Raw genomic sequence first — 15,361 nt, 5'->3', positions numbered from 1 at the left:
AAGTTCTTTCAAAATATAAACCAGAGTATTGACCTGTACTACTGTGGACATTTTCATGCATTTTAATTGGCTAATTTATTTATTGTGTGAAATATTTGTACTATTTTTGCAGCTGGTAGAGAAAGCCTGGGATACTAGGAAAGGAAATATTTGTTGGGTGAATCACGATACCTAGATGACTGGGTTACAATGCCTGCTGATATATGTACATGTAGGTCTCATCTGAATTAAATGTATCGAACTGTTTCCCTGTTTAAGAATGACAGTGATGCGCTAATAGTCAATACAGTTTAGAAGCAATTAAAATACCATTTTCATGATCCATCTTGCTGTAGGTGTCAGCAGACAGGTTCAATATATCATTGCAATTTTGTAAGAGTTACTGTATTATTACCGAATGTTTCGAGATCGTGTAGTGCTGAGTTAAAATCTATTTTCTAACATGGACAAGTTAAATAAACCATGTTCCAGAATATTCTACTCTGAAAATTCTCGTAATGTTTTGAAGACGGATTTAGCAAGAATATATCTACATCTTAATTCTGATTCTTTACATTTTGCGCAAAGTAGTTTTGACAATGATCAGTTAGAGAATCTAATCAACAGGTGTAGAAGCTGCAAGTGCGCAAGTTAACGTAGACAAACATTCCATGTTTGATGTATCATGACGTCTTCGTCTACACGGGGCAATACCAAATCGAACGTGATAAAGTATCATTGAATATTATTTAAGCATAGTCTGATGAATTGATTGTAAAAATAATCAGGTTTGAAATCGATTCCCTTCTTTAATTGATTAATTTATTTATTAGAATATCACTGCAATTAAAATATATCTTATTTCTGTTGCAGGGACTGATTGTCTCAGTATTGTTTTGTTACATGAATGGAGAGGTAAGTAACTACTTTCTGAAATATATGATAATGGTTACTATGACAAGAAGTAGTTTAAAAATCTTCTTCTATTTACTGATTTTGTTGTTTAGTTTTAAGTCAATTCTGACCGAGCAAACCTATAATCACAAACAATCCAGCTGTGACTATCTCGTTACGTTTGGGGTACATTTCCCTCTGTAGATAAGATGATAAATCACTAATGCCCTGGCCGAAATTTAGTAACACATGTGAAGTGAAATAGCGTCAATCAAAAGACAAAATGAGACTGAAGTATGATACTCATTGTGTGGTAGAAACTATTAATCACGAGCAGCTGCATTGGTTTCAAACCCATTATATATATATATATATATATATATATATATATATATATATATATATATATATATATATATATATATATACATATATATATAATTATATGAACTTTATCATTGCTATTGACTCTGCCAATGCGTCGTACAGAACAGGAACCACTTACGTACCAACCCATCCTGGTGTTAATAATACCCAAATATCTAAAATGAAAGTCACACCGTTTAGGAATTATTATACACACTTGATAATACAGTCATCCATCGTATATACAATATGACAGAGATAAAGATGGAACGGTCACAGCTTTACCATGGATGGCCTGTGTCTGAAAAACAAAGAAATATCTAGCAGCATTATATAAGATACCTGAAAATAAAATAAAACCGTTTTTCAAAGGTATACATTCATAATTCTAAAGAAGCATATTTCATTCTCTAGTAACTGTTTTATTTTCATTATAAGCGACGATGTAGACGTTACAGCCCTTTACATTCTGAGTTCGAATCCCTCCAAGATCATCTTTGTCTTTCATTTGTACAGGATGAAGGAAATAAAGTAACCTTTGAATTGTTATAATTGAGTAAACCCTCTCCGAATATTTTTGGTCTTGCCTATGCTAAAGACAATCATTAGTTACTCTTGACAGAATCTTTACTCGTGGGATAAATTTCTTCTTGTTGTGGTTGAAAATCCGCCGCGATCAACGTTGTCTTTCATCCTACAAAGTTTAGATATCACTAACATCAGAAATTATTATTGATTATGATATCTGCTACATCATAGCTGATGAAGGCTCGAGGAATATAGTGAGAGTCTTCATCAACCAAAATGATCCAAATATAGAACTTACTGATAGATTCTCCATCAGTCTTGACAATGAGCATTGATTAACTTTATTGCTTCTCGTGAAATTAACGAGACGTTTGCAGACAAGTATAGTATGAAAGTAATTTTAAGGCCAAATTTGCGTAACACAATATGACAAGGCTGAATCTATGAATTACATGAAGAATAAACAGTGAAAGAGGCAAGAATCACCCCCAGTGCTAAAACGTCACTTATTAATCCCGAAGGGTTAAAATGCGAAGTTGATCACAGTGGGAAATGAACTTAGAGCACAGGCAAATCTGAACAGAAACCACTATACATTTTAACAGACTCTTCACCGACGACATTTATTTATAATTGTATTAATCTTATATTTTCAAACAAAACTTTCATGACCTTCAAAGTTAATAGGCAGGTTGGTACATAGGTAAATTCAATTTCGAGTCCTATTTGCAACCATTTAATTCAGTTGCATCTCTAATACTGTTTCGAAATATAATGCTGTTTTTCAACTTTTCCATTTAATCGTGCCATGAAATCAGTCTATATATATATATATATATATATATATATATATATATATATATATATATATATATATATATATATATATATATATATATATATACTTATATATATGTATTTATGTATGTATATAATTTTGTTTCATGGCTACATAAGAGTACATTTTCATGCTACTTTTGAAAATTAATGTCACCCCGATCAAGAAAAGTTGAAGGAAAGCCATAGATAAAAGATATTGATTTTTACCTTCGATGTAAACCACATGACAAAAGAATCACGAAGAATGATTTTTTCTAAACTTTCGAGTCAAGAGAAACAGAGAATGTCTTAGAGATTCATGGTTTCATTTACAGATATAAAAATAAGGGCAAATGTAAAATGTTCTTACGGTAAATTTCTTCTACATCAATATAGTTTAGGCGGATTCTTCGGTGAAACAAATCAAATCAATAAGTAAAAGTACTATATCATAAGATTTTTACGATCAATAAACATACATATGCGTGTGCGCGCATGTGTATGTATTCCTTCACTGCGTACCTGTTTCAGTTATTGAATTGTAATCATACCAAGGCAACGTCTTGACGTGGTTTTAGTCTATGAATTCGGCTCTGGCACTTTCTTTTGAGTCTGGCACTTTTTATACTGGTTATATTTTTACTGAACTACCAACTTACTGGTTTGTAATTAAACTTACAGAGGTAACAAACAAACAGACACACACACTCCTACATGACGGGCTTCGCCGAATGCACATGGATGCGACGCAAAGTTCTTAAACATACATCCATGTCATGCAGCAGAAGAGCTCCATGTTGGCAATTAGGTCTTTTCTCTTAAATAGTCGTGTTAAGTCGTTCAATCTGTTGAACATAGAGTTCTGCGTTGACCATTTGGTTCCGTTCAAGCAATTCGTAATGGATAACCCCTTCCCAGTCCCACCAAACGCACAACATCGTTTTACGCGGATGAAGATCTTGTTTCACGCGCGGTGTCGCTTGTTTACCGGGGCTAAGCCATTCCTTACGCTGCTTCATACGGATGTACAGGCACCATTTTTCGTCGCCAGTAACGATTCGGTAAAGAAATCATTGGAGAGGTGACGAGCAAGCAAAGCAGCGGAGATTGTGGCTCGTTGATTTTTGTTCTTGTCACTTAAAGCATGCGGAACTCAAGATCCATACTTCTGAATCTTTCCCATCGAGTGAAGGTGCTTCTCTATAGCAGTGTGGGAGCATTCCATTTTCTCTGCCAGTTCCCTTGTCGTTTGACAAGAATTTTTGTGCACAAGTTGGTTTAATTGCTCTTCATCGAACTCAACTGGACGGCCAGAATGAGGTGCGTCTTTGAGGTCAAAATTTCCATTTTTGAACTTGGCATACTAATTACGACCGGTTCTTTCAGCTATGGCACCCTCTCCATACACAGCACAAATGTCGCGAGCAGCTTTTGCGGCCTTAGAAACTTGATTCAGAGCAAAAAGTAGGTGTCGAAAATGCTTCCATTTTAATGATCTGAAAATAAACAAAAATTAACTAAAAATTAACTAGAAAAAAAAAATAGATTCCAAAATGATTCAAAAATAGAATTTTCGAAAAAAATAGATTCCAAAAAATTTAAAAACGCAATAAATTCCAAAATTAAAATAAAACGGCGGGAACTTAGTTGCCAACCCAATATATACGGGGATTAAGATATTTTAACTAGAATTTATAAATTTTATTTACTAATGTTATTTTTGATATGCTATTAGAAAGAGATTCTCTGTTTTCTATTTTTACACGTATTTAACAATATTATTTTGCGATAAATGATTCTATTCGATTAATATAACAGTGGATGCTAATGAGAATTGTAAGTAGTTGTGAATAAAGTCTTATCTTTACTTTCCCTCAACTTACAAACAATCACCATATATTTGTCCATTTTATAGTAGTAGTAGTAGTAGTAGTAGTAGTAGTAAACCTTCACTTAGTAGCCTGATTCCAACATCTGTTGTTCATCAGTAATTCGCAGTATTTATTACCAGAAAGAAGGGTGTCTTGTTTTTAGATAAATATATTTCAATAGATCTACTGCTTCGAATTAATCATCAAGAATGTGATATTTGCATCGATAATTCCAGAGCATATTTGCGAGGATAATATAATTCAAATCAGATTCTGTTTCTATTGAGAACGAAAAGTGAAAATACCCTCATTTTTCCTAGAATGAGAAATTAAATGAAAAGATAGTAATATAATTTTCGCAAGATTATGCCCATCTGTGAATTTTTATCTACAGCCTGTGTTATAATTTAAAGGAAACATCAGTTTACCTCGAATATCGAATTGGCACAAAATACATAGCTTCGGAAAATAGCATAATGTGGAATCTACTATTAATTCGGAATTTAGCATTAATTTGGAATTCTATTAATCAAGAAATTCTTATTAATCTACAGCATCAATAGTTTCTCGTAACTTGTCTCTACCGATCTACCCCCCGCCCCACACACACACATACATACAAATATATGTTATTTTGATGTTCATTTGAACCTTGTATAATTCTACTCAGAATGCCCTTCATGCAAAACATTAATATCACAACAGTCTGTTATTCGTCCGTCATGAAATATAGGGGATTTGTTTAATTGAAAAGAAAGCTGTTGGTTTGTCTCAATTACAAAACAAATTTAATTCAACTGAAGTTCATTCACACCATTACTGTTCGAAGAAAGCGAAATTAATTTTCCTTTCCTGCTGAATATATTGCTTGTGAAAAGTCAAAATAAATCCTCAGTACTAATATATGCCTTGGTTGGACTGATAAAAATGTTCATATAATAATGAGCCTGTAATTTCTATTCTATCATCTCTGATCATGAGTGGATTCGAAATTTTTGACTATCAGTGTATCTTTATAAACTCATAATAGACTCTGAATAATGAAATATTTCCTGTCCGGATCACCAATGTTGCCTTTGTTTTGATGTTGCGTGTCAACGGATTTATATCTAAGCGGAACACATTATCTCTAAGTCCCTTCCTGCATTGATTTTAGCATATAATCACAATAACTGAGACTTAGAGAGAATAGTGATAAGATCTCATAGTTTAAGGCTGTGCATTATGATAACGTCTAGAATTCTAGGAGTATGTATTTCCGTTGTAAGAGTAATTACTAGGTTCAAAGCGAATTCTTAACAGATTACAAGGTGTTAGCGGTACTTATTGTAACGTTAATTGTTGTGTCAATAAGTACTTTAACTGAGAGTGTGAAGGGAAGTGACTAAATGCATCAAGACTCCCTCTCCCACTACAGTTTCTTATTTCTTTATTGCCCATAAGGGGCTAAACATAGAGGGGACAAACAAAGGGATAAAGTCGATTACATCGACCCCAGTGCGTAAGTGGTACTGAATTTATCGACCCCTAAAGGATTAAAAGCAAAGTCGACCTCGGCAGAATTTGAACTCAGAACGTAACGGCAGACGAAAAAGCGATAAGCATTTCGCCCGGCATGCTAACGTTTCTGCCAACTCACTACCCTATTGTTATGTGCAAAAGTATTCTATACTGAAACATTTTATATGCATTATTAGGTATTTTTAGTATAATACCAGAAGGAATATTTATTTTTATCCCTTTTCGGAAAGGTTGCTTCTGATATCCATATAGTGAAACTTAGCGTTTTGTTAAGAAGTTCATTATTCTTACTACCAGCTAAAACATGGTATGTATCAATTATTTAGATTTATTATTGATTATGGATTATAATAACTTGTTTTCTATATGGAAATGCAGAACTAGGGTTATAAATATTAGTTTTGCGCAACTTTACTCAATAAATGACATTATGTTTCTGAGAAAATATTCGTTTACTGCCAGAATTTAGTCTACAGCCTACTAATTAGAGGAGGTAAAGGAAATAAATTTCTTACATATAAACCGAGCATTTCTCAGACAGCGGAATGCTTTCTTGCTATATCAAACTTTATGAGGTAATTCACTTAAAATATAATTTTTACGACTCTACCTTGTCTTTTCATCAGCCATTGCGTGACTGAATTGTATGCGTCCAGTTGTTTTTGCAAAGCCAAATATACTGATTGCTTCATGAATTTGAACATGGAATGTAAGTTGATGACACATTTTGGCATGGGATTTTAAGGAATTACTATTCAAGAATGTATAACTTTTAGACAGCTTACAAACTGTATACATAATTATTTTTGTGGCAGTAAGGATTTTACATTGAAATAAAAGACAATTAATATTCGATAGAAGAGAAAAACGTTATGATTCATGGAAAGTAGATAGTTTTCTGCAAAATATTTGCTTTCACAATGGAACAGCTTGAGTTGTGTTACTAATTCCCTTAGTTAAATCTTCAAAAGACGCTTAATATTTTATAATCTAAAATGTGAGACTTCGGGATTATTCAAAGAATCATTGTTAAATACACTATATTATGGAGTACTTACTATATATCTATGGTTCTTGTTAATTGAATGAGAGTAAGCTGCATTGACAAACTGAAGATGAAAAGTCATTAGGACATGTATTATATAAGATATAGAAAATGTTTGTGGTATGAGGTAAAGAGGATATGAACTAATATTTTTCTGCATTTGTTTAATAAATTATGGGTTTTTGCATGATTTCACCTTCTCCTTTACGTAGTAGTTCTTCTTAACACAAATTCTGGTGCAGGAGGAAGATCTCTAACAAAGAGCATTCCATTTCATTCCCTGCCCAACCTTCGACCAGGCTACCAAAAATACCTTTACATTTAAAGCAGTGAGTGCTGTTTAGGTACATTCTGTTGCTGAGTCTTAGAGGTCGAGTGAACACGTTGAGTATTCCTTACTGGTTCGTTTGCTTTGAGTACTTAAACACTGTGGTGCACACAGAAGCATACGCCATCAAAAGTGGTTCTTTTTTCAATATTGAAGCTATGAAAATATTCACGCCACACTTCCATATGGTCAAATTTCAAAAGTTCACAACTTATATCTCTTCAACTATTTGGATCATAACACCAATTTGTATTTATTATTGAAGTAAATTATGTCCATGAACATTGTCTTCTGAACGTTTCTAAACAATCCAATAATAAAAATATATAAACATCATTTCTACACTGAAGAAACATATATCTGTCTACCACACACACACACACACACACACACACACACACACACGTTACAACGTAGCTGAGCAATTTTAAACTCAAATATTCTCTGCTGGTCTCACCTATTTGGAAACTTGTTCTCGATAATGAATTTCATAATTATTAATTTTTCTAAATGTTTATTTTTTCTGTAATTATTTGATTAGTATTTAAAATACCTTTACACTCTTCTTTGGAATAGCTTAATTAGAAGAGGCATTTTCCATGGGTATTTCAAATTAAAATCTTCATTTTAAGCGATAATGATAGTAGCAAATTGCTAGAGCATCGTCGAATGATACCGCACAGCATTTACTATATACGTCTATACGTTTTAAATTGCAATCCTTCAGGAGCCAACTTTGACTTACTTTTCACTGCAATCAATTTAATCGTCTATGCTTTCCCTGTAACGTGTGGCAGTTTCAATATAAATATTGATTTTTATGGACAAGGCAGCGAGCTGAAATTTGCAAGCGAAGAGCAGAGGTGACTACATCTATTTCATAATTCTGATACATTTTTCATTGTGGGGTAATTACTTTATCTGATGAGATTTTAACATAAGATATAGCAATGATACAAATATTGATTCCTTATATACTAAAACTACCGATTTTATAGCAAATGATACGGATAACAAATTTTATTAACCCCAGTAGGAATTTCACTGGATGACTTAGGAAGACAAATTTAAATTCTACCAATTAATCGATTCATTATTCTCATATCTTTTACACACATAAAGCATTATGTGCCTCAAATGCTCTTTAGACACTTCCATGTTTGAAGAGCTATAATCAGTGAAATTTCAATTAGATTATCCTGCAAAATGAAATTTAATTAGTTTAAATATTTTCAAATACATATAAATATTACTTGATGCCATTAGACAATCTAAAATACTTAAAGCGTTTACGAATTGAAAATATGGAAGTCCGGACGTTAATTATGGGAGGACCTGTAGATCACTTGTGAGCTGCATTAGCCAATAAAATGGATAACTTGGCGCAAACTTGATTTTTAGTGTTTACATTGCAATACAAATTTGTATTCGTTAACTAAAAAAAACATTTGTAGAACGAGTAACGATGTAAAAGTCATCAACTGAGTAAATATGCTTAACCGTATAGAAGTTTATATATTATTCGTCCAAAGCAATTTAAACTTCTTAGCAAATAACCAGTATTAAGAATTCAATTGGGATTTCCGTTCGTGCATTGCAATTTTATCTTCTGTTATTATATTCTGGTTTCAATGTTAGACGAAGTGTGTTTAGGAGACAAAATGAAGCATGAAACATCTAAGTACATTCGTGGACCATCTTTACTACATTGACTGCTATCATTTTTCACTCCAACAACGATACTCTAACAATTCTGCTCCAAAGCTTAATAATTGCACGTTGCACCTTTCTGACGATTTGACAGTAAGTGTTGATTATTTAATATACATTCTGTAAATTGCATTATGCACACATAATCACCTTCTGCTAATTAAAAGTACGTAAGATGGTGAAGTAAATTGACCGTTGACTGAACACTATTCAATTTTTTTCTCCGTGTTTTCTCCTTGTCTCCGTATTCTTTCTGTTGAAGAGCGTAGCTCGAAACGTCAAAGACTTTCCGTATTCCCGAGCGTCATACTAATATATACTTTTGTTATTTAGACCACCTGTCTTCGTCTGTTGTTATTATTTGTATATTCTCCCATATATATATATATATATATATATATATATATATATATATATATATATATATATATATATATATATATATGTATAATATTAAAATTTGTCCAGGCCTTTTTATATCTCCACATCTACACCACGCAAATCTCTGACGCTACACGGGAGAATGTTGAATTGTTGTAAACCCGTGAAGCCCAAGCTGTTACAGTACTGGATCCTTATTTCGGATGGAGAAGACAGGAGCCTTGGTACGTTGCATTGCCATCCAGTTCGGTGATTGGTATAACTTTCAAATCCAAAGTTGTGAGGTAGACCTTCCCGAATCTTCTATGTGTGCATAACTGCATCTTTCAGATGTTCTCCTTAGGGAGTAGAAGTTCAGTGTCTTTAGCCACTCCCAGTAGATCTTCTGTTACACCAGCGCAGTCTTCTTAATGTAATGGAACTGGATTGCCTCGAGTCCCGCCATCTGTTTCGCGTTTTGCTTGCTGTGTTCTCTGTATATATATATATATATATATATATATATATATATATATATATACATAACACATATACATACATCAATGTTCAGGAAAGCTGATTGTGTAACTACATGTGCATAATCCTTTTACATATGTACAGTCCTATGCACAATTATTTGTACCCCTTGTCAAAAGTGTTTTTATTTGATTTCTCGCTAAACTGAGATCTCTATGAAAATGCCTGCACGTTTTAGACACTCTGTTCTGCGGTCAGAGGAAACCATTATCTCTGCCATTAAATATGGCGGAGGCACAATAATGATGTGGAGCTGATTCTTTTGCTAGAGGCACTGGAAAGTTAATTTAATTTAAAGGAACGATGAAAAAGGATGATTCTCTTGATATTTTGAATAAAATTCCAAAGTCATCGGTGAAGCAACTAGGGTTAGGATGCCGTTGAACCTCCATGTAAGACAATGATGCCAAGCATACTTCACTTTTAATCCAAAATTGATTGAAAGAATACAAGATAGATATGTTCCCATAGCAGGCTCAAAGTCCTGACCTAAACCCGATAGAAAATTTATGGTGGGAACTAAAGAATAGAGTGAAACTTAGAAGACCATTTCATTTGAAACAATATGTAATATAGTCGCTTAAATAATATAACTATTTCTTCAGCTACAAATTATGGACTAGAAGTAAATTAAGCTGCAGTTATGTTCCTTTTTAGAATCATCAGTTAGTTTATAGAATCATTTACCAGCTTTAGTAAATATTTTATAATTTATAATAAGAAACTTTGAAATAGAATGTCTTTTACCTTCTTACATCTTATTCGATACATAATTATAGATTTCTTTTGATTTTAAACGTTTCATTTCTCCTCATTTGTCGTATAATCAAACTTATACTCATAAGTTGGTAAAATAAAATTATGTTATGCAATATACTTAAACTGTCACATCCATTTTTGTAGACACTAAATGTAGATATATTATATTCTATAAATCCATTTTACCTGAAAGAACTAAAGAGCGGTGCGCATGGTCGAGACATGGGAACAATGAACTAAATGGATTAAAGTTATAATTTTAGCGGTTCTGTTTGGAGTTGATTCAATCAATCTCTTATGAATTCCCTTAAAACAAATTCTGTTTTGCATCTAGTTAAACGATAGGAAATTACAACTTGAAGAAAATTTATTGAAATATGAATGTTCTATGATCGATAATGAAGCATTAGGTCAGCATCAAAGGTTTTGTTTTCATCCAGTTTCATATGTTGTATATGGTAAAATTACAAATACACTAATGAAATAGAATAGACTGAAGCTGAACTTGTAAAGTACATTTACATATTTGGTATTAAATCCATTATAATCATCATCGTAGTCGTCGTTCTTTTATTTAAGACGTCGCACAGTATCCATTATCGTGATTTTGTTGATTGAAGATATCATGTCTACCGGGGTGTTGTAATGTCTGTCAAGTCACAACACGGTAATGCCGATTTTGGCAATACACTTAGATTGTAGAGTACTTTCTAAAGTTTCCAGGTGTGTTTTTTTTTCCGGCTGGGTGGTATTGAACCCAATGCTCCGATGACAACAGAGACAGCCATTATGTTGGACTCTTGTAGCTGCCACATCTTGGCGATCTCAATTTTCAGGTCTCCATATATATCGATGTTTTCTTAATTTCACGATAATACGTTGATCTCCTGGCACTGCCACGTCAATTATTATTATTATTATTATTATTATTATTATTATTATTATTATTATTATTATTATTATTATTATTATTATTATTATTATTATTATTATTATTATTATTATTATTATTATTATTATTATTATTATTATTATTATTATTATTATTATTATTATTATTATTATTATTATTATTATTATTATTATTATTATTATTATTATTATTATTATTATTATTATTATTATTATTATTATTATTATTATTATTATTATTATTATTATTATTATTATTATTATTATTATTATTATTATTATTATTATTATTATTATTATTATTATTATTATTATTATTATTATTATTATTATTATTATTATTATTATTATTATTATTATTATTATTATTATTATTATTATTATTATTATTATTATTATTATTATTATTATTATTATTATTATTATTATTATTATTATTATTATTATTATTATTATTATTATTATTATTATTATTATTATTATTATTATTATTATTATTATTATTATTATTATTATTAAGGCAGCCAGCTGGCAGAATCGTAAGTTAAAATTCCGCCGTGGTTGACCTAGGCTTTCATACTTTCGGGGTCGAACAGATAAGTACCAGTTGAGAACTGGAGTCGATGTACTCGGTTGATTCTCTCCCTTGAAATTGTTAACTTCAGGCCAACATTATTATTATTATTATTATTATTATTATTATTATTATTATTATTATTATTATTATTATTATTGAGTGAGAGAGCAGTGCATGCAATCAGAGTGACACTGAGGTAAAATATACAAAGTCCAGTATTCCCATCATGACTACCCGTCTGATAAGGGTACACCAGGCATGTGCATCAGAACCATATGTGCGCGACATGGTGATCTCATATCAAGATAAACAGCACATGACCTTGCAGGTGGGGCCCAGTTAGAATTGTCTTTAAGTCGAGTAGTCCATCCCGCTAAAAAGGTCCCTGAATAAGGGTAGTTTACGGATGTTGAACGAAACACCCATGTTTCTCGAGGTGAATTATCTAAACCCTAAATAATTCCTTTCAACACATGGCTATGATGCTCCCCCACTACTTCTGCACGTGATCAGAGTTGCACATATCGTCAGCCATTAAGAGACATGCTCAACTGGATATGGTCAAACAACTGACAAACAAATCTATAGTGTTGAGCAGAATATGTGCTGTAGCCCATCTTTTATACCAAGACAAAACAATGTACATGGTAACACTTCCAGTCAGTTAAGATCACAAGCCATGAAAGCCACTGACTGGTAGTGCATCAGGGAATCGGTACTTCATCAGACTCAGGTTCCGTCGTATTCCTGGTAGCATTTATGTGGGTTTCGGGTTACTACATGTAACCTTAGGTATCTACAGGCTTTCAATAGTCTTTCAAATGCTTAGAACACTTCTGATAATCTTTCCTGTCCCTAAGAGGTAAACCTTCTCTAGAAACTCTACAGGACATTTTACTCCATCTTGTTCAACCATTTGCCTAAATCTTTGTTTTAGAGTTCCAATGCGCCAATTATTGTAGGCACAAGATTTAAAGTTTTAATACTTTATAGTCATGGCACTGGTATAGATTTCGTTTGAGTCATTCTCAAACCACTTATCTCTTTCATTTCAATTTGTGATTCACTAACATAACTGCCGATGGAAAGTACAAAAGAATGTTGATAATTGAATGCAGCTGCAAATGGACGTTATGTTAACTGCCGTGGCAAAGCTGAATTAATTCTCCTTCCACTTAGTTAGAAAATACATCAGAATCACATTTCTCATTTTTTAATCCTTTAAATTAAATCTAACATCTTCGTACCTTACTACAAGGTAAGCAGACTGGACTGAATATTGTTTTGTTTATTTTGTTTAGTTTTTATGCATGGCTAACTTTTGAAAATTAACATTTTCGTCTGTCCTCTAACACAACTGATACTTCTACCCAGCATTAGTATGATGCTCTTAAATACGGCCAGAGGTTATGCAATTTACTATTTCTCTATATTAATTTCTCTGCTTCTTTAATGATGTACTATCTTTCACTAAGTGCATAATTCAGATATTTAAAGTGTTGGTGCTGTAAAATATTTTCTTCAATCTCTTCTGCGTATTTTAAAACTTTATTGGGAGTAGCTTATGGCTTATTATACAGAAATGAACTTTAATACATACATACATACATACATACATACACACATACATAACATTGGGGCTGCTTGATTGGACGCTTGATGAAATCTGAGCCATTGAAAACCCGAAAAATACTAACAAACACACAATTACCACATAAGCAGTGACATAGACCGCCTCTGCCTAAAACGAAAACAAAGCAGCAGAGGCTTAACGTCGATCCAAAATGTCTTTGAATGTCGCATCATATACCTCCGGCAACATCTTTTAACTACCAAGTGTCGAAGTGCATACCTTGACCAAATTTGCATACATAAAGCTGATAACATCATAAAGCTTGGAAAGGAGCTCCTTGAGCAACATTCTTTGTTTGATAACCTAGAATACATGCCCAAAGAAGTCGTACAACTCTAACGTAAATTATCATCAGATGAAAGGATGAGCCTATATGAGCAGAAAACTATGGATGGATATGTTGGATGATAGTAACATCGATCATCAAAGCTGTTTGTCGTGGACCAATAACCGGATTACTACCTCCCACATTGAAAGATATGCGTTTGCAATCCAAGAAAAGGAAATATCAACCAAGTATCACAAAAGGGATAGAGATGCATGAAAAGCAGTAAAATGTGACAATCGATGCAGACTTTGTGGAGTTAACCCCCAAAATAATACCCACATCATAAGCAGCTGTCCCAAAATTCCATCACGGTCTATTTACTGATGAGACATGTGGTTGTAGCTAGGACACTCTATAATGAAATCCGTCGGAATGATAACTCTGGGGACAAAGAAATAAGACCCCACAATATGGTAGAAGCCATAGCCACTCACAATAAAAAAGGGTAGTGGTGGAATGTCTCAATGAAGATTCAATAAAATGTAAGCACAACAGACCTGATATAATGATTTGGGATAGAGAAGAGAAACTGCGCACAGTTGTCGAAATTAGCTGTCCAGCGGATGTTAACATAAAGCTGAAGATCAGTGGTAAAGAGAATACCTACGCTGAACAATTGAGAAATGTGCAGTTACTTTATCCAGATTGCAAGTCCAGGTTTATAACTGTCAGTATTGGGGCCGTGGGATATGTAACACACTGCCTAAATACCAATCATAAGAAATCAGGCTTCTCAAAACCAGAAACGAGGAAGATTATTCGAAGACTATAGATTCAACCCATCACTGAAGCTGTTAAAATCTGTAAAACTTCCAGAAGTTTCGTGATTTAAATATATTATATGTGAGCATTTAGTTAGAAACCGGCTCTTTCTCTATTGGCAAGAAACCTTTGGAATAAAACTGAACAATGACATACATACATACATGCATGCATACATACATGCATACATACATACATACATCCGTACGTACATGCAAAGATATATATGTAAGGACCTCTCAAGAGAGCTGAACAGCAGAAAGACTTCAGAGAAAAAAGTGTTAAGACTCTTAACATCTTACATTCTAGGAGGCCGTGCCAAATCTAGGTCATGATTCCTGGGTGCCATTGGTACACGTCCTTGTTTGACGGTGTACTTTAAATGCTGCTGCTGCTTATAGTTGTTTACGGAGTCGGAAAGAGAGAGAGAGA

General features: G+C 32.9%; 1 protein-coding gene across 1 annotated transcript in view; it reads left to right on the top strand.

The window, feature by feature from the left end:
• LOC106867588 (calcitonin gene-related peptide type 1 receptor-like) overlaps positions 1 to 15,361 on the top strand; it is a 314,424-nt gene that overhangs the window by 279,213 nt on the left and 19,850 nt on the right. The window contains exon 12 of the mRNA XM_089356647.1: positions 853 to 894. Coding sequence (XP_089212773.1) covers positions 853 to 894 — 42 coding nt within the window. The remainder of the gene's footprint in view (positions 1 to 852; positions 895 to 15,361) is intronic.

Source organism: Octopus bimaculoides, chromosome 8 (assembly GCF_046866305.1).
Source record: "Octopus bimaculoides isolate indiv1 chromosome 8, ASM4686630v1, whole genome shotgun sequence".
NCBI lineage: Eukaryota > Metazoa > Mollusca > Cephalopoda > Octopoda > Octopodidae > Octopus > Octopus bimaculoides.
The sequence above is the reverse complement of the archived record's forward strand: the minus strand, read 5'-3'. Positions and strand labels throughout refer to the sequence as shown.